The sequence below is a fragment of the Aethalodelphis obliquidens genome, unplaced genomic scaffold, assembly GCF_003676395.1.
Source record: "Aethalodelphis obliquidens isolate GAN/ISIS:26980383/991018 unplaced genomic scaffold, ASM367639v1 scaffold1, whole genome shotgun sequence".
Lineage (NCBI taxonomy): Eukaryota > Metazoa > Chordata > Mammalia > Artiodactyla > Delphinidae > Aethalodelphis > Aethalodelphis obliquidens.
The window spans coordinates 71,211,424-71,236,178 of record NW_020837945.1 but is presented as its reverse complement, the minus strand read 5'-3'; the positions used below and the strand labels follow the sequence as shown (position 1 = coordinate 71,236,178).

The 24,755-nt window shown below is 41.0% G+C and overlaps 1 protein-coding gene across 8 annotated transcripts in view; it reads right to left on the bottom strand.

The window, feature by feature from the left end:
* RUBCN (rubicon autophagy regulator) overlaps positions 1 to 24,755 on the bottom strand; it is an 84,458-nt gene that overhangs the window by 33,229 nt on the left and 26,474 nt on the right. For 5 of the 8 annotated variants that reach the window (XR_003432969.1, XM_027107327.1, XM_027107315.1 and 2 more), the window contains exons 3-12: positions 15,563 to 15,646; positions 13,145 to 13,304; positions 12,395 to 12,501; positions 11,193 to 11,349; positions 10,027 to 10,560; positions 6,393 to 6,488; positions 5,576 to 5,691; positions 4,674 to 4,881; positions 3,480 to 3,581; positions 837 to 911 (exon numbers count right to left, since the gene is read on the bottom strand). Coding sequence is in view for 7 of the 8 variants with exons in the window: in XM_027107327.1 (XP_026963128.1) it covers positions 837 to 911; positions 3,480 to 3,581; positions 4,674 to 4,881; positions 5,576 to 5,691; positions 6,393 to 6,488; positions 10,027 to 10,560; positions 11,193 to 11,349; positions 12,395 to 12,501; positions 13,145 to 13,304; positions 15,563 to 15,646 (1,639 nt within the window). In the remaining variant the exon portion in view is untranslated. The remainder of the gene's footprint in view (positions 1 to 836; positions 912 to 3,479; positions 3,582 to 4,673; positions 4,882 to 5,575; positions 5,692 to 6,392; positions 6,489 to 10,026; positions 10,561 to 11,192; positions 11,350 to 12,394; positions 12,502 to 13,144; positions 13,305 to 15,562; positions 15,647 to 24,755) is intronic. The other 3 variants (XM_027107344.1, XM_027107360.1, XM_027107353.1) reach the window with 2 other exon arrangements.

The following is a 24,755-nucleotide window of genomic DNA, read 5'->3' as shown; positions in this document are numbered from 1 at the left end:
TGTACACAAAGTACCTAGAAGAGATAGCTTTCTGAAAGTTGGCTCTGCAAATTCAAAACTCTAAAGAGACTCTAAGCTTCATACCATTCTATAGGACTTTTGCTGTCTGAATGTGTGGCAGTATTTAGCTATAGGTTTGAACTGTAATTTCTTCACCTGACCACTCCTTTCTAAACTGTCCACTATCTCCATCAGCCACAATGACCACTTAATCTAAAAGTATCACTGTAGAGAAGGATTAACAAGGATAATCTCAGTGAGGATTACTGGGGTCATATGAGGAAGAAGAAAATGAGTATCTGAAAAAATGGTACAAATGAACTTACTTAAAAAAAAAAAAAACAGAGCCACAGATCTAGAAAACAAACTTACAGTTACCAGGGGGGAAAGGCGGGGAGGGATAAATTGGGAGATTGGGATTGACATATACACAGTACTATATGTAAAATAGATAACTTAAAGGACCTACTGTATAGCATAGGGAACTCTACTCAGTACTCTGTAATGACCTGTATGGGAAAAGAATCTAAAAGAGAGTGGATATATGTATATGTACAGCTGATTCACTTTGCTGTACAGCAGAAACTAACACTTTAAATCAACTATACTCCAATAAAAATTTTTTAATTAAAAAATAAAAAAGAATAAAAGAAAGAAAGAAAGAAAATTAGTATCTAATTTGTTCCCAGTTAGCTTAAGTCCAGTTTTCCCCAGATAGTTCTCCAGACGTTACAGTCCTCATAACTCTGACAGGTATCACAGGTATGTACAAAAGCTGGTGCAAACATTCACACACATGCATGTATGAGCACACCCACGCTTCCAACACAGGCTACCTGAAAACAGCGAGGCCACTGATACTGAGAGTCCATTCTTTGACATGTGAGTCAGGTTAGATCCTTCACTACCATCTGTATAATAATGATTATAAAAGGGTGCCCTTTAGTATTCAGACAGGAAGTAAACTGATGAGAATGACAGTTCTATACCACATGTTCCTGGAATCAGGACTTGACTTTTGCTCCAAAAGATGGCACTGCTTTTAGAAACCTACATCCATAGTTAGGTTCTCACGTTGGCTTGGGAGACAGTTACTGCTGCCTCCCCAAACCAGCCTAGCCTTAAAGACCTCATAAGGCAGTGGTTATCAACCAGGGAGGATATTGTACCCACTGCAGATATTTGGCAATGTCTGAAGACATTTCTGGTTGTCACAACTGGGGAGAAGGGTGGTATGCTACTGGCATCTAGTGGGTAGAGAAGCCAGGAATGATGCCTTAACACTGTACAATACACAAGACAGTCTATCACAGCAGAGAAATACCTGGCCTAGAGGTTGACAAGCCATGCCTAAGGTCTTTTCCTTTAAGGATTTCCGTCTGAACTGACTAGAGAGTTAGTTGATTAAACACCTCCTCTGGGGCCACAAATGCAGCAACAGTTTCCAATGGGAGTACACCTCATGCCACCCCCAGGCAGGCTATTTCAAATTTGGCTCCTTTCAGTCTGAACAACTCCCCCTGGCTCCTTGCTTTGCTGCAAGGAACAGACTTCATAGTCAAGTGGACTGTTCCACACTCAGTGAAGTAGCATGTTTTGGATTTACCTTATTATTACCCACATGAAATTCCAACTGCTGATCCTGAGAGAAAGGGCAGAGCCCTCCTATTTTCTTCTAATTTGGAGATCAAGTCAATCACAGACTGTGGTATAATAAAAAAATATATATATATTTGGTCTCTGTCCAGTTTCTGGCACAGAGCTCCTATAACCTTTGGAATTTCCTGAGTGATAAGAATGTCTGTTATTCATAATGAGCCCCTTTCCATTATATCCGAGCTTAAGTTAATGAAATGACTGATGGGGACACGCAGATAGCTTCAGGATGGCGTTGGCTGCCAGAAGAAAAAGCTATTTAGAAGATCAGACCTTTTAGCCCCACCTCAGGAACTCAGTTGCCACTGGCCAATGATTTAATCACTCATGCTTACTGAATGAACCTTGATAAAGATGAGGTTTGGAAGGGCTTCCTGGTTGGTGAACATATCGATGTACTGGGAGAGTGGCACACCCTGACTCCATGGAGACGGAGGTTCCTGTGCTCAGGATACTTTGGGACCTTGCCCTATGTACCTCCTCTTCATGTGACTACTCATTTGTATCCTTTATAATAAACTGTAATCATAAGTATAGCGCTTCCCTGAGTTCTGTGAGTCATTCTAGTGAATTATGAAACGTGAGCAGGGAGTTGTGGGAACCCCTGGGTTGGCAGTTGGCCAGGGAGAAGTACAGGCATCCTGGGAACCCCATTGGCAGCTGGCATCTGAAGAGGGAGCCATCTCGTGGGACTGAATCCTAAAGCTGTAGGGTCTGTGCTGACTCCAGGAATTAGTGTCAGAATTGAAATGTAGGACACTCATTTGGTGTCAGAGAACTGGAGAACTGTTGGAAAACCACATACAAAGGAAAAAATGGAGTTTTAAGTGACTATCATTGTTATAAATAGAAATCAGATGCATTGAGGAGAACACAGAAGGAAGACTTCCTGGAGACCTGGAAAAATATGTGTAAAAATTGTATTTCTGAATGGGGAAGAAACTCAGCTACCATACCTGGAGCTGAATGGGTTCTCGAGATTGGCGTAAACAGGAAATCAGAGCCTCATGCAGTAAAAGATCTATTTACCATCATGTTACAATGGAAAACTAGACACAAGTCATCTCTATAAGAAAATTAGTCTTGGTTCCAGCCATGGGGGAAGAACTTACATCCCTGAACTGCCTGTTTGGTTTTCCATCTGTTCATTTGTTGATTGCACTGACAGGAAGTTGAAGAAATTTATGATTTTCAGGAATGGATTAACCCATTAATCATGGGTTAACCTGATTTAACACAACTGCCTTTCCAGATAAGAGCCCCTCCCCTTCTCTAAGAAGAAGCTCACAACAAGAGTGTGATTCTGCTATGCAAATTAGCGCTGGTAGGACAGAAAATAAAGCTCCACTTTGTAAACTTGATTTTTTTTTTCCTTTTTGCTTTTTCCCTCCCAGTGACTCTTTCTGTCATTTTCTATTTGGATTATAATAAAGCTCCTTTTAAACACTTTGAAACAATTTCAGTTGTGTTATAGGACACAAGAGAATAGAATTCTAATTTCATGTAGATGTGGGCTAGCTCTGGACTGCTAGTAGGAGGAATTAGAGTGAGAATCTGAGAGAAAGGTGCAACTGAGGAAGAAGCATCATGGTGACATCAATAGCCATCCCACTCCAATGGAATACTTCCTTTTAGTGTTCTTTTCTGCTTAAATTTTAAATAGGCTTTGTTTTTAACAAGAGAAGTTATCTCTTACAACAGCCGACAACATACCATAATGAAGCATAATGAAGACCCCCTGCTTAGGGAAAGCTTCTCAGCCTATGATTCCAAATTAAAAGAAACAATTAATGAAAGTTCCCTTGCAAAGTGTTAATTCATACCTTGGATTTCAAATTCATCAACCTCATCAGCAGAGCCAGAGTCAGAGAACTGTGCTGAATCACGTGAACTGAACTGGGAGCTGCTGGAAGTGACCCGAAAGCCTGTTACATTAAAAAAAAAAAAAAAAAGTAATAAATAGGACAGAAGAGGTCTCCTACTCTTTCTAGGGTCACAACAAAAGGGACCTGGTATGACTTGAACATAGAAGTAAATAGAACCTTGGCTGGGAGTTATGCTGGGGAAATGGAAACTAGCTCTTCTTGCTAGTTTCCCCTTCTTGATTGATCCCCTAAAAAGTTTCATGTGAGCAGAAAGTACCACTCTCTGGAAAGTGAATCTGGAACCAGTGGCCTTAGTTCTCCTCATATCAGAAACCTATTTTTTGGAAGATATTTCTGATATCTATTTCTTTATTTATAGGTATGTATATATATATATTTAAAAATGGTAAATGCTAATTTTAATAACAAAAGTTGTACTAAATGTACATGAAAGTTAAATTAACACAGTACAGAAGAGAATAGCTTAAATAAGCTGGGATTCACATATTACAATAACGAAGTTATGACCAAATGAACTGAAGACATGAACAGTTCTCAAAATTCTCTTTTCGGCCTACTTCCAAAAGAAATAGCCAGGCTTTTTTCCTGTGCATAGTTTTGAGCTTTGTCTATACCATATATAGTAGAAAAATAAATTCTTTAGCAACCTAGAAAGTTTATAAAACTCTTAAAGTTTAATTTTCTTTGCCAGACATGCCGACGTTAAACTGACAGCTATAAATTAAAGCTATATAGACAATAGGTATAATATAGAACAAGTTAAGAATACTACATTTACTAGATTTTTCTTTTTAAAAATTACTGTACTTTCTTAATTCCTGTGCTTTGCAATAGGAATAATAGGGACTTTGTTTTCTTAGAAAAGATAATAACATGTAAGAGTATAACACAAATAAGATAATTTATAATATACATGTAGAGGTAGGAAATGGATGAGCTCTAGGACTCTGGTCTGGTAGAAAAAAAGAAAAATTAGAACAACACAGAAAATCTTTCTGACAGCAGAGGAACCCTTGGCTTGTGTATAACATCTCACATGAACATACGAAGACAAAAAAGAAAGCCCACGAGGTACTAAGTCTTATCCCGAAGCCTGAAGAGGCAGGAACAGGCGTTCACAGCCTCACTCACTTCCATTCTCAGTCTCCTGGTACACAGGGAGCAGATTCTTGGTGCGGATCTGCTGGCGACGAAGGCGGATCTTCTGCTTCAGTTCCTGGATCTCCCTGTCACTGTCCTCCTCCCCTTCCTCCTCTTCTAGGCACTGGCTCATCATGTTGCACTTCATCAGCTCAATGGCAGCAATCAAGGATTCTGAGATGCTGAAGTGGGCATTTTCCTGGGGAAGAAGAGCACCAGAAAGGGGACATCTCACTGATTATACTCTTGGAAAGTAGCTTCCAGAACGCGCATTGCTTTCACTCAAAACACCCAGGGGACATGCACACTGCTCCTATAATGAAAGCTGATGGCCAGAAAACCTGTTGCATATTCTCTTTGCTCTCGTATCTGGCCATGCCTGGCCTTCCTGTCCCACTTTCCACATAAAAATATGACAGAGAAGAGGTCAGGTCTTTCCTAAAACCATACATTTATATACAAAGTATTAAGGCAAATGAGATGTCTCAAGATAAAGTGCTTTGTAAGCTATAAAATGCTACAGGGACATCATTTATCACATATCTGAGCCTTAGAACAAAATATAGAAGTTGATTCTGGAGACAGTCTTTACCTAAGGTTCCAGGGTCAAGGAAACAGTAATCATGTGACTAAAATTCAATGTTTCTCTGTCCAGGGTAGCTTCTAAGACAAAATCAGTAATATCTCTGGACTCAGTGAGGCGCATAGGCTCCCAGAAGAGCTTTCCAGAGACAGAACTTGTTGAGCTTATCTTTACTGTGACTTACCTGTATTGTAGTCTACACCCATGTTATTGCTGTGTACCCAAAACCTCTTTAGGACAAATGGCACTGGAGCCCTCAGACCAGATCTCCCAACTCATGGGCTTTTCAGTGGCTCCTTAGAGTCCTCACCTTTTCCAGGTCTGCACAGCTGCCAAAGTCTTGCTCAGACAGGTAGCTGATGAGGGACTGTCCCTCTGATGGTCTTCGGAACATGCCTTCTCCTGAGCACAGGTACTGACTGCCCTCTGTGGGAAAATGGAATGTGGATGTGAAAAGCCCTGCTTTGAAAAGCAAATCTTCTTTACAGACAAGCTTCTTTAAGAAGTCTGATGATTTTAACACTGAAGATGCTCCCAAGTCTTCCCGGATAACAGGTTGGAAAGATGTCTACCTTCTACAGGAATTTCTCTGAATCTCGGAATCCCAGAGCACTAAGCCCCTGGGTTAGAGAATGGTGGAATAAATGGAGAGAGCCTGGAGACAACCCTTTGACCACCTAAAGTTAAAGATGACATACTCGTCCTCCTACCCACAAACAAAGAAACCAAAAAACCTGTGCTGTGAGTCAGACAAGGAAAGAAATGGCTCTCCCTGTGGATGATTTCCATTTCCTATCTTCGGTAATTAAGCCTAGACACTCAAAGGCCTCTTTTCAAGGTCTCTCTCACCCACTCAGAGAGCCGTTCCAGCTGGCTCACCAGACATTCACGGTGATAACACCCATAGCACGAGACAGTGGGACCCCTAAGGCAGAGAGGAGCAAGAGAAATGGCAGGGTAGTGTGATTTCTGGCACAGGGGTTGAAAATAATGAAAGGGAGGGTGAGACTGTATGGTGTGTACCCTCCACAGAGCTAAGATGAGCTACACAGCTCAGAGTGTGGCAGGCATGGGGGGACCAGAGCAAAGACATGATTGCAGCACTGGCCTTCCTAGTACTCACTTACCATACTCCATGTACAGAGAGCTGGGTGTGCTGACTTCACTGCTTTGACCAGAGTAGGACAAGGGGCCTCTCAACTTCGACTTATCACTGCAGGATTCTAGTGTCAGTGGCCACCAGGGAGTAAAAACACACATGCGAGGTGAGCGACACATACATTCCCAACTTTGGAGTTTCAATATTTAACTGCTCCCATTCCCAATGCCCTCCCGAACAGGAGAGAGGTGGCACACCAACAGGGAACAGTCCAAGAATGCAGGAACATATGGAGGAAGGGAGGTGGGAAGTCGGTATATTCTAAGGGGAAAAGAGAAAACATGACCTGGAATGTGGCAACACAGAGGTGAAAAAGAATCAAATCAAAGTGGATTCATGAATTTAGTTCTCTCTTCTTCCATCTTCTTACCAAATGTTCCAGGAATATCAGCCAATTTCTACCCTCTTGACAAACCAATTTAGAAAACAGTCCTCACATGGAGACAAGCACACTGAAACTTTTCTGATAACTTGACACTAGACTTTAAAACAATATCAGAAGGGTTAAACTCACTAAACAAACACTAGGATATGGCCTCTCTTGCACCTGAAATGTAAATTTGTCATGCCTACAAATTTAACCCACTTCTGAACTGGCAGAACAAAATAACACCCAGCAATGTCCTTAAAAGCAGCATCAAGACAATGTTAGAGAAGCCAAAGATGATGGCCTTGTAACCAAAGGGCTCAGCCACAGGGCTGTAGACCCAGCCTTCCTGGAGAAGGAAGGGAGAGGTTTCATGAGAAGCCTAGCAAAGTAGGAAGTGTCTGGGTAGCAGTTTTCAAGGAACACTGAGAGTTGAGAGTGGAGGAATAGCCGCAGGCATGGTTCACAGGAAATGGAAACTGATATTCTCCAAAGGGAAACACAAAATCCCCAGTGCCACAGAAAGAAGAGCAGGCAGCAAAGCAGGTGGGTGCCTGAGAAGTGAACAGGATGCACTGGGAGGACTAATGATTGAGCAGCATCCAACCCATTTCCTTGACAGATGGTGCCAATTTGTCAGCTGCTCCTCTCACAAAAAATGCTACTACGTGGTAAGTGATAACTCTGTGTTCCCTTGGTGGTCCTGGCAGTGGGCTCTGCTCCTCACAACAAACCAGCAGTCACCATGATGCCTTGGTAAGAAACCATGATTTGGAGGCAAACTTTGAGGTCCCCAGTCAAACTCAGTGCACAACACAAACTCCAACACCAGAACCTTATTCCTTTACAGCACGTAAAGGCCATCCAGCCTTTGCTCACTGAGCTCACTACCTCCTGATGCTACCCATTCAACTGATCAGCTCTAATTCTTAGAATTTCCTCATACTGACTTGAAATCTGTCGTCTTACAATTTCTTATCTCCTCAAGAACAACAAGACTCTTCTAAACAAAGGTCTCGCAGACTTGTTCCTCTTTAACCTCTTTGCCAAGCTAACACAGCCAGTGGCTTCACCCATTACCAGGAGGCCATAATTTTCAGTTCTCCCTTACCGCTCAGTCTTGCAGACACATTCTAGCATCAATATCTCCATGCATGATGTACCCAGAATGTAACACAATATGCAGTTTGAACAACACTGTGAAAACCAAAGAAACAGACTTAAGTCAATAGAAAAACCTTGTGCAATGGCTGGAATGAGGGGGTGGGGGAGAAATTTACAGGGGAAGGAAGACAGGTGAAAGAAAAAGGAAACAGGGGACTCCAGGAGAGGCAAAAACATGCACTCACATCCAAGACCACAGAAAGAGGAGAAAACACATTCTGGTGTTAAATCATGGAAAATAAAGTAATTTGTAGTAAGTATTCAGTTATAAGAAAAATTCTGCCACTGATTCATCATGATGTCTTAGACAAACAGCAGACCTCAGATTCACCTTTGGGCAATACAGGCTTGACAAGTCTTGATTCTATCTCCTGGATGCTGCTGAGAGACTGAATGAGGCATTTGGAAGTCGTGGGCAAAAAATGTATCATGCAAAACAACGGTATTATTTTACCAACAGGTCTAACCATAACTACAGGACCAGGCCAGCCAGACTTGATTTGACACCAGAATGGAAAAGGAAGTTCGAAACTAAGCAAGATGGTCACAGAGGAACACGAGGAGGTGGGGGTGGGGGCTGGACAGACAGGACTGGCTCCCAAACCTGCAATGGGATCTTCAACTATAATGGTGATACTCCTGGGGCCTCCTGTATGTAGACAGACAGGTGCAGAGGAAAGTCCAGAACACGAGAATAGAGAGTGAGAAAAAGAGCGTCTTCTTATCTAGCAAAGGTTGGGGCTTAACTCCTGAGAGGGAACCCTAGTGCAGAGGGAAAGATGACTCGTACGAGAAGCTGCACATGACCCACACTCCCTCAGATCCTTCTGCTTAGGTTTTCTCTGGCTCCCTTTTCCAATGCAGGTTCCCGCAGTTTCTGGAATCCGCATGGATGCAAGAATGGGGGCAGGGGAGTTTTACATGCTCAAACACTAGTAGCCTGGAGTACAGTAGACTGCTCCAGGAGATGTGAAGTAAGGTCTTCACATCTCCAGGTCTGCTCCAGGAGATGTGAAGTAAGGGTCTAACCCAAGTACTCTTCACATCTACGAAGGCTCGTGGGAAGACAGGCTTTGATTGGAGACTTTTGTTCTAACGAGTTCCAATGAGCCAAACCACATTCTTGAGGGGAAAACAGAGACAAAAGTTTGCAATTCAGAAGTTTCAGATGAAGGCCTTAGCTCTCACCTTTTAGAAATTATAAAGAGAAATCAATAGCAGCTCTAGTTGTAAAAGGAAATCTTCCTTTTTTGCTCTTAATTTTTTATACTTTACATTTATATTTTATTTCTGAGGCTTTTCCACCCAGAACTGGCCTTGAGCACAAATCGGCCTTCTACTTGCTTTTATGGAGATGCTCTTACGAATGAAACCCAACCAAAGCCTGCCAGACACCAACAACCTAGGAAAGATGATAGTAGGGAAATGGCAAAAGCAATGACACCACCTTGGCCATGCCTAAGGTGCTCTCTGCTAGCAGCTGGCGTCTGTGTGAAGGAGGTCCTAGTAGCCAAGGCCTCCTTACCCAACTGCCTTTCAACCTGAACTAGTGATGGAGCAGTCAACCCCACTTACTTGTTTACTAGGTCCCATCACCCCATACTCACTACATCTCTAGTGTTAATAAGGAAACCCTAACATCAGTTTGCCTCTCTCTTATTGTTATTATATCCTGACCAAACTTCTCAGGAATCACAGGAAGGGACGGAATTTAATGGGATTATTTTTAAAGCTCATTAGTACTTTCCCTCTGTCTGAGAGATGCATTTAAAACTTGGACTGTGATTAGTCACACTCTCCTCTGGTGCTAAAGAACCAGTGAAAGAATCCAGGAAAGCATTTACTATTTAGCAATGTAGAAAGGAACAAACATAAATATTCTCAGAGAGATTTCTTAGGTATCCACATTATATTACAAACTTCTCTTTTTCATTATAAGCAATATACTCTTCATATCATCAGAAACATAACTTCTCTTTCTGCCATCTGAAGACCCTTAAGAACAAACTCGCCCTTCCACCTGAACTTCAGGAGGCCACCTTACTGACTACGGGCTGGTGGTTATCATTACCTGGGGCTCCTCTGGAGGCAATGTTGGTATCCGAATGGGAGCGAGTATGGCTCCTCTTTGTTCCACCGGTGACAGTGAGTGTTTGCCCCTCTGAGAAGCTAGACCTGCGAAGGACATTGGACAACTGGCTCTTCCCACCTCCCTCTTGGTCCCCTAGAGAGGAAGCAGCAGAATCTCGCTTCTGGGAGCTGCTGGAGGAGAACAAATTGGAGCTGTTGCTCTCAGCATTGCTGCTGTGACTCTGACAGCTGGCGGTCCGGCCTCGGGGGTCCTGGTTGCCAATGGCCAAGTACTCAGGCCCCTCACTGGCATCACTTGGGGAATCATTCTGGCTGCTGACCCAGGGTGCTTCTAAGGGGCTGGTCAGAGTGCTGGAGCTCATCTCATTTGGGGTCGAGGGGGAGTCCCCGGCTAATGCAGAGATTGGAAGCAGAGGGGCTTGGACGGTTTGATCCTCTGCTGGCAAGACATGTCCTCTGCTTTCTTGAGGTTTCTGGCATGGGCCACAGAGTGAAAAGGAAGTAGATCTTCTTTCTAGGATATAAAAAGAAAGGGAAAGGAAAGGTGAGGTGGAAGCCTTTGGTACCTGTGAAGGGCTTCTCCACAACTAAGGAACAAACTCCCTGTTGTTACTGGGTGCCCAGGACACATGGTGTCACGTCAGAAAAGGCTAAATCGTTCAAGGTAAGCAAAAAATTACTTAGAAGCAGCTAAGTCAAAAGCATAAGCTCTTGGGAGAATGGCTTCATTGCTTATTCGTATGCATTGCCCATCTATAACATGAGCAATAATAATAACACCTACCTCGTAGGACTGTTTTGAGGGTCAAACGAGATAATATATACAAATTGATTACAACAGAGCCTGGCACATGGCAGGCACTGAATAAATGTTAGCTATTATCATTGAAATGCCTTCTGGCAATGCGGATCAGAAACCCAGGGGAAACTAAAAACATCTCTTGCCTCTGTTACTTTAATGATGCTACTGAATTATCTTAGGCTAGTTGCTATATACCTCTTTAAGATTTCCATATTAAGACATGAAGTTTGACAAACTGCATCAACCCAAGGCTCCATCTATAGCCAGCCTGTGAGCACCCACTAAGTCCTCTGCTTTCCAGGCCTGGGGATACATGTCTTGACTACCCCTTGCTGCCCCCATACCTGAGCCATGATGGGGTATGGATTGGTGGAGGCTAGAGAAGGACCCAAAATAGGAATGCTGAGCATAACTGGTTGAAGGGGTGTACGTGGAACCAGGCAGAGCTGTCAGGCTCTGGCTCTTTGTCACCAGCAGCGGGCTCTCATGCTTTCTGGCAAACTACAAAAAAAAACACGTGTCAGAGTCAAGGATAGAGGCCCTCAGAAGAGGAGCACTTAGCACTACAGAAACGCTGGTAGGAACTGGCCTTTGGCAGCAGGCCTGAACTGCAGCCAGGGCCAGTAGATACAGCATAGGTATCCTCTATTAGAGCATACAGCTTTGAAACTTCAAAGTCCTGCCATACACCACAGCTTCTGCACTGGAATCCTAGGTGGTCAGACCAGAAATGCTTATCATGGAGGCAGTACAGCAAAGTGCTTAAGACTATGCACTTAGAAGTCAGATACGCTGGGGCTCAAATCCAGGCCCTATCACTTACAAGTTCTTTGGTCCAAACATTGGGCAAGTGACTTATCTACTCTGTCCCTCAGTGGCCACCTTTATAAAATGAGATTAATGCCTACTTTATAGAGTTCTGAGGATTAAATGAGATGATGCATGTACTGTGCATAGCACCATGATTGGCACGTAGAAAGTATTCAATAGATGGTAAGCAAGAATCGAAATTGAAAAACCAGGAGAGATAGGGGATCCCTCACAAAAGAAATAGGGATTGTGATTCCTTTCTAGTGGAGGCACTGATATTAGTGACGGGATGAGTGAATTAGAGAGTTAATAATAAGCAACATAAAACAACAAAATTTTCTTGGACAAAAATGATCCTGTGTAACATCAGGCCACACTACATCTGACACCCTATCTACAGCCAGCCTGACTCAAAATCATCCCTCCTCTCCCTAGCATTTTACCAAGCCTGCCCTTAAGGAGGTGCTTACTCAGACTACAGATTTCTTTAAGGATTTAAAAAAATAGACACCTCCCTCCTCAAATAGACTTAAGCTTACTCACAAATAGACATTTTACTTAAATAGGTACTTAATGGTACCTCCTCTTCTAAGATTTTTTGTTTTTGTTTTTGTTTTTAATGAAAGTCTTTCAGTTCACAATTGCCTAAGTGGAGTAGTTTGCTACATACGGTTACATCATGGTGAGGTCTAGGAGGCCAGAACATAAGACACAGATAATTCTTTGGCCACTTTACCATAGATGCATCAATCTGAGCCAGGAGACGAGGGTTGTTCTGTTCCACTGCTTCTAGGCATTGGAGCATGGCCGTGACATGGGAGTCGCTTAGCAGGAAAGCAGTATCTGGGGAGAGAAAACTACCGCAATGATGGAGCCCATTAGGGAGAACTTCAGCCTCCCTGTATGGCCCTGGGAGAAGCTCAGGGAAGGAAAGAGGGAAAAGGCAAAGATGACTTGAGGAGAATCATACCACTGTGGACAGAGGGGAACTAGGGACAAATAATGTACAGAAGAGGCTAAATCATGTGCAGTATAGCAGAGGCCAAGACAAGAGGCTTCAAAATCAGAAAGACTCAGATTTGAACTCTGGTTCTGGGTGACTTTGGCCAAGTCACCTAACCTCCTTGAGCTCTGCTTCCCTGATTGGAAAACAGGGGTATCAATACCCAACTCTCAGGGCTGCTGTTAGGTATATATATATAAAAAATATATAACAGTGATTGGAATATAGGAAACTCTCAGTAAATAGTAGTTACTCTTACTGATTTGCGTATATGGGAGTAGGGAAATACCTTAGCATAAAGCTTGACTGCATTTTACATAGCAAGTTAGAGAGAAGACTAGATACATGTTTCTGATTAGAATCTCTATGGCATCAAGTAAAAGTATGAGACCCTGAGGTAACAGTGGGTCTATAAAGGAAGAGTAAAGTAGAAGAGAATGAGGAAGTACGTGTACCAGTACTGGCTATGTGACCTCTACCCACCTGTGTAGAATTTTCTGATATACTGTCTATCCCCCAGCAGAGGTCGGAGCTGGGCTGAGAGACAGTGGCACTGCAAGCTATGCTGCAGCCACAGCTCCGCAACGGCACGCTCACTCATGCCGTCAGTGCTGCTCTGGCCGTTCTCCTGCAAGTTGATGAACTAGGAGGCAAAGAAGCATGAGTCAAAATATACATCCAGGGCATCCCTGGTGGTGCAGTGGTTAAGAATCCGCCTGCCAATGCAGGGGACATGGGTTCGAGCCCTGGTCCAGGAAGATCCCACATGCCGTGGAGCAACTAAGCCCGTGTGCCACAACTACTGAGCCTGTGCTCTAGAGCCCGTGAACCAAAACTACTGAGCCCAGGTGCCACTACTACTGAAGCCCGCACACCTAGAGCCTGTGCTCCGCAACAAGAGAAGCCACCGCAATGAGAAGCCCGCGCACCACAGCAAAGAATAGCCCGCTTGCTGCAACTAGAGAAAGCCCACGCGCGGCAACGAAGACCCAACGCAGCCAAAAATAAATAAATAAAATTTAAAAATATATACTTCCTCGTAAATCCAGCAAGATTGAGGCCTAATGACCTGAGAACTAAATTGAGACAGGTAAGAGGAGGTAATCAGAGATATTTGCCCTCCAGCTAACATCTACAGGTTATAGAGGAAGGAGAGGGAAGGAAAGGATTAATGTCTCCGCTGCTGGTTTGGGCCACTAGAAAGGGACTAAGCAGTTAAGACGTGATATGCAGCTCCTGGAGAGGACAAAGCTGCTGCGTCTGTCTCTTTATGTTGTAACTCCAAAGAGGCATCTATTCTCCGGGTATTCAGAGGAAGAATGAACTTGACATCTCGCCTTCTCTCACAGAGTCCTCTATTTCAGGTAGCCTCCAGAAAAGAATGCAAGAAAAACCTGGGGTAAAAAAATCTAGGAAAAATGCCCCCAAACATTCTTCACCAAAGAGAAATCAGCTGAGCACGTCTTGTTGGCTTTCGCCACAGCATTTCTCTATTTGGAACTTCCTTCTATTGGCTGTTTCTAAAAGCTAAGTCTCATAGTTCAGGATCACTGCAAAAAATGTATGGATGGCAATTTCAGGCAGCTTCTAAGAGGAAATGACCATATTTTATTTTATTATATATATATATATATATATATATATATATATAAGCAATATATTTTATTTTATTTTTTTAAATTATTTATCTATGGCTGCGTTGGGTCTTTGTTGCTGTGCGCGGGCTTTCTCTAGTTGCGATGAGCAGTGACTACTTTTTGTTGCGGTGCACGGGCTTCTCATTGCGGTGGCTCCTCTTGTTTAGAAGCACAGGCTCTAGGTGCCTGGGCTTCAGTAGTTGTGTCACGTGGGCTCAGCAGTTGTGGCACATGGGCTTAGTTGCTCCGCAGCATATGAGATCTTCCTGCACCAGGGCTCGAAACTGTGTCACCTGCATTGGCAGGCATATTCTTAACCACAGCACCACCAGGGAGGTCCCATGATATATTTTAGAGAAAAAAGTTAGAGGGGGGTTTGGTGGGAAAAATAAAGTGATAAGGACAAAGAAATCCATGTAAGAAAATCACTGGGCTCTGGGCTTTTCTCACAAAAAAGGCCAGAGTGACACCTTGTGATTTGGTTCCCTGATCATTTAAAAATAAGTTACTTTTCCAGACATCACCTTGGCAATGAATCTGTCAGTGGGTGTGATATACATGAAACAAGACTGGTCATGAATCAGTAAGTATTGAAGATGGGTGATATTTTGGGGTTCATTACACTCTTCTAATTTTGAATGTATTTGAAAATTTCCATAGGCAAGGGTTAAATAAATAAATATATAAATTTGGCTGTGATTGATGTGGAACTAGCTGTGTAACTCTGGCCAAGTCACCTAACCTCCTGGAGCTCTGTGTCCCTGGTTGGGAATCAGGGGTATCATGCTGAGCTGAGAGGACGGAAGAGTACAGTGCTACTCTACTCTCCAATGCTGTAGGGAACATGTTAGGCTCCATTTGACACTGGTCTCCAGAAACCTCACATTTTTTTTCTATTTGGTGCATCCTCTTCTCCTTAAACAGTCATCAGCATATCAGTCCTACTTACCCCCAACCATTCAGGAAACTTCTTGCCATTTGTCCTAGATTTTGAAAAGCTTCACTCTGGTCCCATATTTGCAAATCTTTTGAAAATAACAAAATTTTTTCAGGTCTTCCCCAGAGGAGGGAAAGTGGCCTAGAACAATGGGTGTGCAAAGCTTATGTTTTAAAGTAAATCATCCTCCCCGCCAAATCAGTCCTACAGGGATAATTTCCTCTCCTCAGTTAATAGGAAATTTGACATATGCCATCCTTCTAGCCTAGGAGACTCTTCATACAGAACATCAAACATCAAAGCCTTGTGGTTACCTTCACCTCTTACCTTCTCCACATGAAGGGCCGAGTGGGGACTGAGCCAGCGGATGTCTTTCACAAACTGCCAGTAATCAGTCTGGCGGCAATACACCTGTTTCAGGGACACAGAAGGTAAATAAATTGTTACCATTTTGGACCACATCTAGTTCTCGTACTGACATTCAAAGAGAGGAAAAAGAAAAGCCTAACTTGGGACTTCCCTGGCGGTCCAGTGGTCAAGACTTCACACACTTCCAATGCAGGGGGCGTGGGTTCGATCCCTGGTCAGGGAACTAAGATCCCACATGCCGTGCGGCATGGCCAAAAAAAACCAAAGCCTAACCTTCCCTTGCCTCAACAAAGGTTCTCAGCAGCAATAAAAGGAATATATACAGATATTCACCCTTTTAAAGAATAATTGTTAAAAATTATTTTAATTGTTCTTTTGAGGAGGTAATACAATGCATATGATATAGAAGGCTATATAGGTGACCCTTGAACAACACGGGTTTGAATGGTGGGTCCTCTTATAAGTGGATTTTTAAAATAAGTATATAGGAAAATTTATTGGAGATTCGCAACAATTTGAAAATAACTTGCAGATGAACTGCACAGCCTAGAAATATTGAAAAAATTAGGAAAGTTAGAGATCTCATGAATGCATAAAATATAGGTAGATGTTATCCTATTTTATCATTTACTACCATAAAATATATACAAACATTATAAAAAGTTAAAGTTTATCAAAACTTACACACACAAACACTTATGGACCATAGACGGTGCCATGTGCAGTCAAGAGAAATATAAACAAACGTTAAGAAGCGGTATTAAATAATTGCATAAAACTAACTGTAGTTAGTTTTATGCAATTATGTACTCCTATGATAATTTTGTAGCCACCTCCTGTTGTTATTGTTGTGAGCTCAAGTGCTGTGAGTGTCCACTCAAAATGCCGTGTGACACTAATCATCTCTGTATGAGCGGTTCGTCTCTCCAGTAAATTACATACTGCAGTAAAAAGTGACCTTGCCCAGCTCTTGTGTATTTTCCATTGTGTTTAGTGTAATACCAAAGACCCTGAATAACACCAGGGGACCCATACGAAGTGCTACTAGTGATGGTGGGAGTGCTCCCAAGAAGCAGAGAGAAGTCATGACATTATAAGAAAAAGCTGAACTGCTTGATATGCACCGTAGATTGAGGCCTGCAGCTGCAGTTACCCACCATTTCAAGATAAGTGAATCCAGTGTAAGGACCATGGTAAAAAAAGAAAAGGAAATTCGTGAAGCTGTGCCTGCAGCTACTCCAGCAGGCACAAAAACCTTGTACTTTTTGAGAAATACCTTTTAATTTCATATTGAAAAATTCAGCTTTTATGTGGGTACAGGATTGCTATAGGGAAGGCATACCTATGGACTCTAATATGATTCAAGAAAAAGCAAAGTCATTATGTGACAACTGAAAGCAAAAAGAAGGTGGAGGATCTAAAGCTAGGGAATTCAATGCCTGAAAAGGATGGTTTGAAAATTTCAGAAAGAGGGTTGGAGAAGCAGCTTCTGCTGACCAAGAGGCAGCAGACAAATTCACAGACACCATTAAGAAAATAACTGAGGAGAAAGGATATCTGCCTGAACAGGTTTTTTTTTTTTTGTTTGTTTGTTTTAACATCTTTATTGGAGTATAACTGCTTTACAATGGTGTGTTAGTTTCTGTTTTATAACAAAGTGAATCAGTTATATATATATACATATGTTCCCATATCTCTTCCCTCTTGTGTCTCCTTCCCTCCCACCCTCCCTATCCTACCCCTCTAGGTGGTCACAAACCACCAAGCTGATCTCCCTGTGCTATGCGGCTGCTTCCCACTAGCTATCTACCTTACGTTTGGTAGTGTATATATGTCCATGCCTCTCTCTCGCTTGAACAGGTTTTTAATGCAGATGAAAGTGCCCTATTCTGGGAAAAAAATGCCACAAAGGACATTTACTAGTAAGGAAGGGAAGCAAGCACCAGGATTTAAGAAGGAAGGGACAGGCTTACTCCACTGTTTTGTGTAAATGTAGTTGGGTTTATGATCAGAATTGCCCTTATCTATGAAGCTGCTAACCCTCAAGCCTTGAAGCGAAAGATAAAACACCAGCTGCCAGTCTTTTGGTCGTACAACAAGAACCCTTTTTCTGGATTGGTTCCATCAATGCTTTGTCCCTGAAGTCAGGAAATACCTTGCCAGTAATGCAATAAAAAAAAAAAAAAAAAAAAAGGGAAATAAAAGGAATACAGATTGGGAAAGAAGAAATAAAACTGTCTTTGTTCACACATGACATGGTTGCCTATGCACAAAATTCGAAAGTTCGAAAGAATCAACAACAAAAAAATTCCTGGAACTAGTAAGTGTTATTATAGCAAGGTCACAGGATATATGGTTAATATATAAAAGTCAACTGCTTTCCTATATACCAGCAATAAACAAGTGGAATTTGAAATTAAAAACACAATAATACCATACACATTAGTACTGCCCAAATTGAAATACTTAGGTATAAATCTAACAAAATATATACAAGATCTCTATGATGAAAACTATAAAACTTTGCTGAAAGCTATTAAAGAACTAAGTTACAGAGATAACCCATGTTCATAGATATGAAGACTCAATATTGTCAAGATGTCAGTTCTTCCCAACTTGATGTATAGATTCAATGCAATCTGATTCAAAATCCTAGCAAGTTATTTTGTAGATATCTACAAACTATTCTAAAGTTTATACGGAGAGGGAAAAGACCCAGAATAGCCAATCAATACTGAAGGAGAAGAACAATGTTTTTCTTCAAAAAGGACTGATACTATCTGACTTCAAGACTTACTATAAAGCTACAATAATCAAGACAGTGTGGTATTGGCAAAAGAACAGACAGAAAGATCAGTGAAACAGACTAGAGAGCCCCAAAATAGACCAATGTAAATATCTTTGACAAAGGAGCAAAAGGCAATACAATGGAGCAAAGATAGTCTTTTCAACAAATGGTGCTGAAACACTGGACAACACTTATACCCATCACAAAAATTAACTCAAAATGAATCACAGATCTAAATGGAAAATGGAAAACTATAACCCTCCAAGAAGATAACATAGGAGAAAACCTATATTGGGTATGGTGGTGACTTTTTAGATACAAGACCAAAGGCACGATCCATGAAAGAAAGAACTGGTAAGCTGGACTTCACTAAAATTTAAAACTTCTGCTTTCTGACAAACAGTGTCAAGAGAATGAGAAGATAAGCCACAGACAGGGAGAAAATATTTGCAGAAGACAAAACTGATAAAGGATTGTTATCCAAAATATACAAAGGACTCTTAAAAGTTAGCAATAAGAAAACAAGCAATCCAATTAAAAAAATGGGCCTTGGGCTTCCCTGGTGGCGCAGTGGTTGAGAGTCCGCCTGCCGATGCAGGGGACATGGGTTCGTGCCCCGGTCCGGGAAGATCTCACATGCTGCGGAGCGGCTGGGCCCGTGAGCCATGGCCACTGAGCCTGCGCGTCCGGAGCCTGTGCTCCGCAATGGGACAGGCCACAACAGTGAGAGGCCCGCGTACCGCAAAAAAAAAAAAAAAAAAAAAAAAATGGACCTTAACAGACAATTCACCAAAGAAGATATACAGATGACAAGTAAGCATGTGAAAAAAGGCACCACATCATATGTCATCAGGGAAATGCAAATTGAAACAACACAATACACATCTATTAAATTGGCCCAAAGGGGAGGAAAAAAAAAAAGGAATGGCCCAAATCCAGAACAATGCCTATATCAAATGCTGGTGAGAATGTGGAGCAACAGGAACTCTCATTCATTGCTAGTGGCAATGCAAAATAGTATGGCCACTTTGGAAACCAGTTTGGCAGTTTCTTTCAAACTAAAGATTCTCTTACCACATGATCCAGCAATTTACTTATGTACACACAAAAACCTGAATAAAAACTTGATGTCAATTAAGTAGGGACAAGACAATTTCAAAGTTGGGGGGAGAAAGCCTAAAAATGTAGAACATTTTATATTCATATTATAGGATCTTTAAATTGCTAGTCCAACATAAAGAAATGGAAGCTGGAAGTCCTGTATGATGTATTATGGGTATAATTTATACAAGAAAGATGATATGGAACTCCATCAGTGGATTCATTCTCACAGAAGAGGTTTGACCCTATACCCAAAGACTGTTAATTAAATGCAAATTTAGGATGTTTTAAATTAAAATAAAATGTTTGAGTGATGTATTTTCACAATGTTTAATTTCCCTCAATCAATCAGCTAATGATCCAGGTCATGTGTAAGGCTTTTCCTGTCCTTATCAAAAAATGATATGGTAGTTAACAAGAAAATAAAATGATAAATAGGTGAATGTTGGGGAAAAAATCAACAACAAAAGATGCTATATGAGTGAGGGACTACTCCTACCATAATGAAAAGCTACAATAATTAAAACTGAGTGGTGATAGCACACAAATAGAAAACAGACCATAACAGAAATCCAGAAATAGATCCATGTGCCAAGGAAATTAAGTATATTCAAAATAAATTACAGCTAGAATGGTTTAAATGTAAAACATTAACCCATAAAAGTAATAGAAGAAACCATGGAGAAACATTTTTAATAATCGTATAGTGGGAAAGCCCCTTCAGAGCATCAAACAGAGCCCAGAAGCCCTAAGAGAAACGATTAATTTGACTCACTAAAAATCCGATATTTCAGTATAGTAAAAGCCACCATAACAAATGTATGAACACCAAGTGGGGAAAGTGGCGGGGCGGGGGGGGTGGTCCTGGTGGGATGAATTGGGAGATTGGGATTGACATATATACACTAATATGTATAAAATGGATACCTAATAAGAACCTGCTGTATAAAAAAACAAATAAAATAAAATACAAAAATTCAAAGAAAACAACAAAAAAAAGAAATGTCAAAAGACAAGCTAGGAAAAAATATTTGCAATACACATTACAGACAAATAACTAATTCCCTTAATAAATAAAGAGATTCTACAAATCTGTAGGAAAAGATTGACAATCTAAGGAAATGGGGTTAATACAGGGAAAAGTTCACAGAAAAATACTTATTTTAAAAAAATTAATTTATTTTTGGCTGTGTTGGGTCTTCATTGTTGCACATGGGCTTTCTCTAGTTGCAGCGAGCAGGGGCCACTCTTCAATGCAGTGTGCGGGCTTCTCACTGCGGTGGCTTCTCTTGCAGAGCACAGGCTCTAGGCGTACGGGCTTCAGTAGTTGTGGCATGTGGACTTACTAGTTGTGGCACGTGGGTTCAGTAGTTGTGGCTCACTGGCTCTAGAGCGCAGGCTCAGTAGTTGTGGCACATGGGCTTAGGTGCTCTGCGGTATGTGGGATCTTCCCGGACCAGGGTTCGAATCCGTGTCCCCTGCATTGGCAGGCTGATTCTTAACCACTGCGCCACCAGGGAAGTCCCAGAAAAATACTTCAATGGCTCTTATAAACATCTTTCAGAGTAAAAGAAATGTAACTTTTCACCTATTATGTTGGCGACAGTTTAAAGTTTAATAACACCCTATATTGTCAAGGGTATGAAGAATCAGATCCTCTTATACAATGCTGCTGAGGGCGTAAACAGACATAACTTTCTGGAGGGCAATTTTGCCATAGCTATCAAAACTGAAATGCACATACCCTTTAGCCTAAGCATTCTACCTCTAGGAGTATCCTATGGTAAAGGGCAAAATGACCTATACTCAAGGTTATTCACTGTAACATTGTTACTAAGAGCAAATGCTTGGAAGGAATCTAAATGTTTATTACCAGGAGACTGATTAAATAAATTATGGTACATACATAGAATGGAATATTATAAAATGACAGCTGCGAAAAAGAATGAAGAACCTCTTTATGTAATGGATTGGGATGAATTACAATCCCATCAAGTGAAAAACGCAAGGTGTAGAGTAGTGTTTATAGTATGCTTTTATTTGTATGAAAAATCAAAAGGTGTAGCAAAGAAAATTATTCATATTTGCTCTAATAAGCATAAAAATTCTCTGGAAGGAAACTAGAATACAGTAGTTACCAATGGGATTGGAAGGAAACAAGATATTTACTGCATGTGGTTTTATACATTTTGTTTTTTTAACCATATAAATGTATTGTCTATTTTCTCTTTTTTTTTTTTTTGGCCACGCAGTGTGGCTTGTGGGATCCTAGTTCCCAGACCAGGGATTGAACCCGGGTCTTCAGCAGTGAAAGCGTGGAGTCGTAACCACTGGACGGCCAGGGAATTCCCTGTATTGTCTATTTTAATTAAATATTTTAAAGCAAGTTACAGAGTAATGGATACAGTATAATCTTAATATTTTAAAAAGCATGGACATGCATAGAAAAATATAAGAGAATCTACCAAAATGTTAAAGAGTGATTGTTATTACTTGATGTTGAGATTATGGGTAATAACTTACTTTCTTCTAAACTCTTTTTGGTATTTCCCAAATGTTCAGCAAATAAAAACATGTATATTACTTATATATTCAGAAAAGAAATACACAGGGACTTTCCTGGCGGTCCAGTGGTTAGAACTCCATGCTCCCAATGCAGGGGGCACCGGCTTGATCCCTCGTCGGGGAACTAAGATCCTGCATGCCACACGGCGCGGCCAAAAAAAAAAAATATATATATATACACCCAGAGGGTTTTTTTTGTTATTATTGCTATTTTTTAAATTGGGCCATCTATACTGCAAAGTACAGGTTTCTTCGTAGTGTTGGAAAAGGTGGGGGGAATCTTTGCACTTCTAGTCAGCTGAGAAATCTCAGGGATTAAGCGTCTCCACGTATCTAAGCAGCAGAGAAGGGGTTATCAAATATACCTTGCGTTATGGAAAGACTAAAAGGTAGCCCAGATGCAGGATGTCAAGGAAAACGAGATCCCTCTAAGAATATGGTCACGATGTTAGAGTTTCCTAAGGCCCTGAGTGATTTAAAAAAATACACTTCACATTCCATAACACATCCTTAGGAAAGCACGGAAGAGATATGGCCAGCATGAATCATTGTATCCCTTCCCCCCTCCAAGAGCACAACACCCAGAATAGCTTCCTGATGACACAGCAGCCAGAAGCCTTTGAAAGCCTTAATCTTTAGGGAGGAAATGAAAAGGAAAAACAAGTCCTTAGTACAGACTTTAATTTTTAGGACTTTACAAGGCAGAACTGAGCAGCAGTGAAGTTGGTATGGAACTTTTGTCTTTAATTCTTCCCACTAGAGCCTGTAGTTGCTAAATGTATGTGTGTATGACAGATTTGTCTGGTTTGCTCTGCTTGCTCTTACTAACACTACTGCTGTTTTGTAGGTGACCGTACCCTTTAACAGTTTTCATTCTGCTGACCAGGTACCTTCACAGATCTTATAACTTACTAACAACAATAATATTGTGTTGCATTTACCAAGCATCTTCCACTTGGGAATTCCACTGACTTTACTATTTCATCATGACACATATTCTGTTTCTGGCACAGATGGTAAAACTGTCTTCAAATATAGTAAAGTGATTACTCCAGATGACAATGTAAGATGAGTAATAGAGCCAAGAAAAGAACTTTTTTGCTATCAAGATGAAAGTACTTTAACCACTAAATGATAGTGCCTCTAATCTGGTAGCTATCTTGGTCATCAGTCTGGGAAACTTGTATTGGGTTTTTGTAAAACATGTTGGCGTGGTTCCCAATTCTGGCTTGGGAGACTGAGTAGCTGGCAATGCCACAGATCAGTATTAAAAATATCAGGAGGAAGGGCAACCTTATGAGAGAAAGTAAGTTTGTTTTGGGTCATGTTGTACTTGGCCTATAGGACAGCCAGCCAGATGATAATGTATAGCAGATAGCCAGACAGCTAGTCTTGTGGATCTGAAGTTCAGCAGAGATGTCTGAGATGGGGGTAGGTAGTGTATAGGTGAAGTTAAAACAACGCAAGTGAAGGAGACTGTTTCAGAAAATGTACAATGTAATAAGAGATAAGGACATAGGACTGGACTGTATTAAAAACTAAAATCCGAGAGGAAGAGATTCCACGGACATAAACTAAGAAAGAGTGATCACAGAGGTAGGAGAAGGTCTCCATAACATTGGAATAATGCAGTACGAAGCAAGGTCTGATGATGTTCAACAGTGAAGGACACAAGACAGTGCTCAAAGGAGAAATGTTCACTGGATTTGGTAACATGGACTTACTTAAACTTCAGTAGCAAGAACAACAGTGGTAAGGGCAGAAACCAGATTGCAGTGGGTTAAATTATTTGTTTTGTAAATTCCAATGGTCATATTTTTTTCATAGGACAACATGTAGCTTGAAGCTTAAAAAAAAATGAGGGGAACATTTATTAATTATTTCCTATGTACCACGAACTGTGCTAGGCAAATTTGTATGCCATTTCATTTAACCTTTCCATCAAACATTATGATATAAATAATATTATCAACATTTCTAACGATGAGAAAAGGTTCAAAAAAGTTAATATCACCTAATAGTTAAGACTGACAGACAACTTACTACACTTTCTAAAGCTTTTTCAGGTATTATCTCATTTAATTCTCACAACAATCCTATGAAGTACATACCAGTGTTACCGCCTCATTTTACAAATGAGGAAACAGAAGCACTAACAGTTATGTAACTTACCCAATACCACAGAGTGGTGAAGCTGAGATAAAATAAGAGCAGTGTGACTCAAAAATCCATAATTATTACTACTATGTCATTTTTTCCCCCAAGGACCTGAGCAATTTCAATCCAGGTTCTGTCTGATTCCAAAGACTTCTGTCAGTCTACTGTACAATGTTGCCTCCAAATTCCTGGAATGAGGTTTTAATAGTGATGACCATTAAGATTCAGCTCTTTAAAGGATAAAAATTTCCCCCATATCTTCAAAATTCTTTAGAAAGAGGGCCTCATTTTTAGAACTTACTCTGAATAAAGAAAATCTAACCTAAGACAACTTTCCATTGAATTCTGAAAAAACTCAACAAGAACACTGGTTTAGAGTTTGTTCAGAGGTGATATATACATATTTTTAGAAGGGAAGGTACCACATTAAATCCTATCAACTATGAATATCTTAATACCAATTAATTTTTTCCAGTGTGACTGCTAGTTGAGAATAAATTCTGATTAAAAAAGAAAGACAAGCCTGGCTTAGAAAAAAAG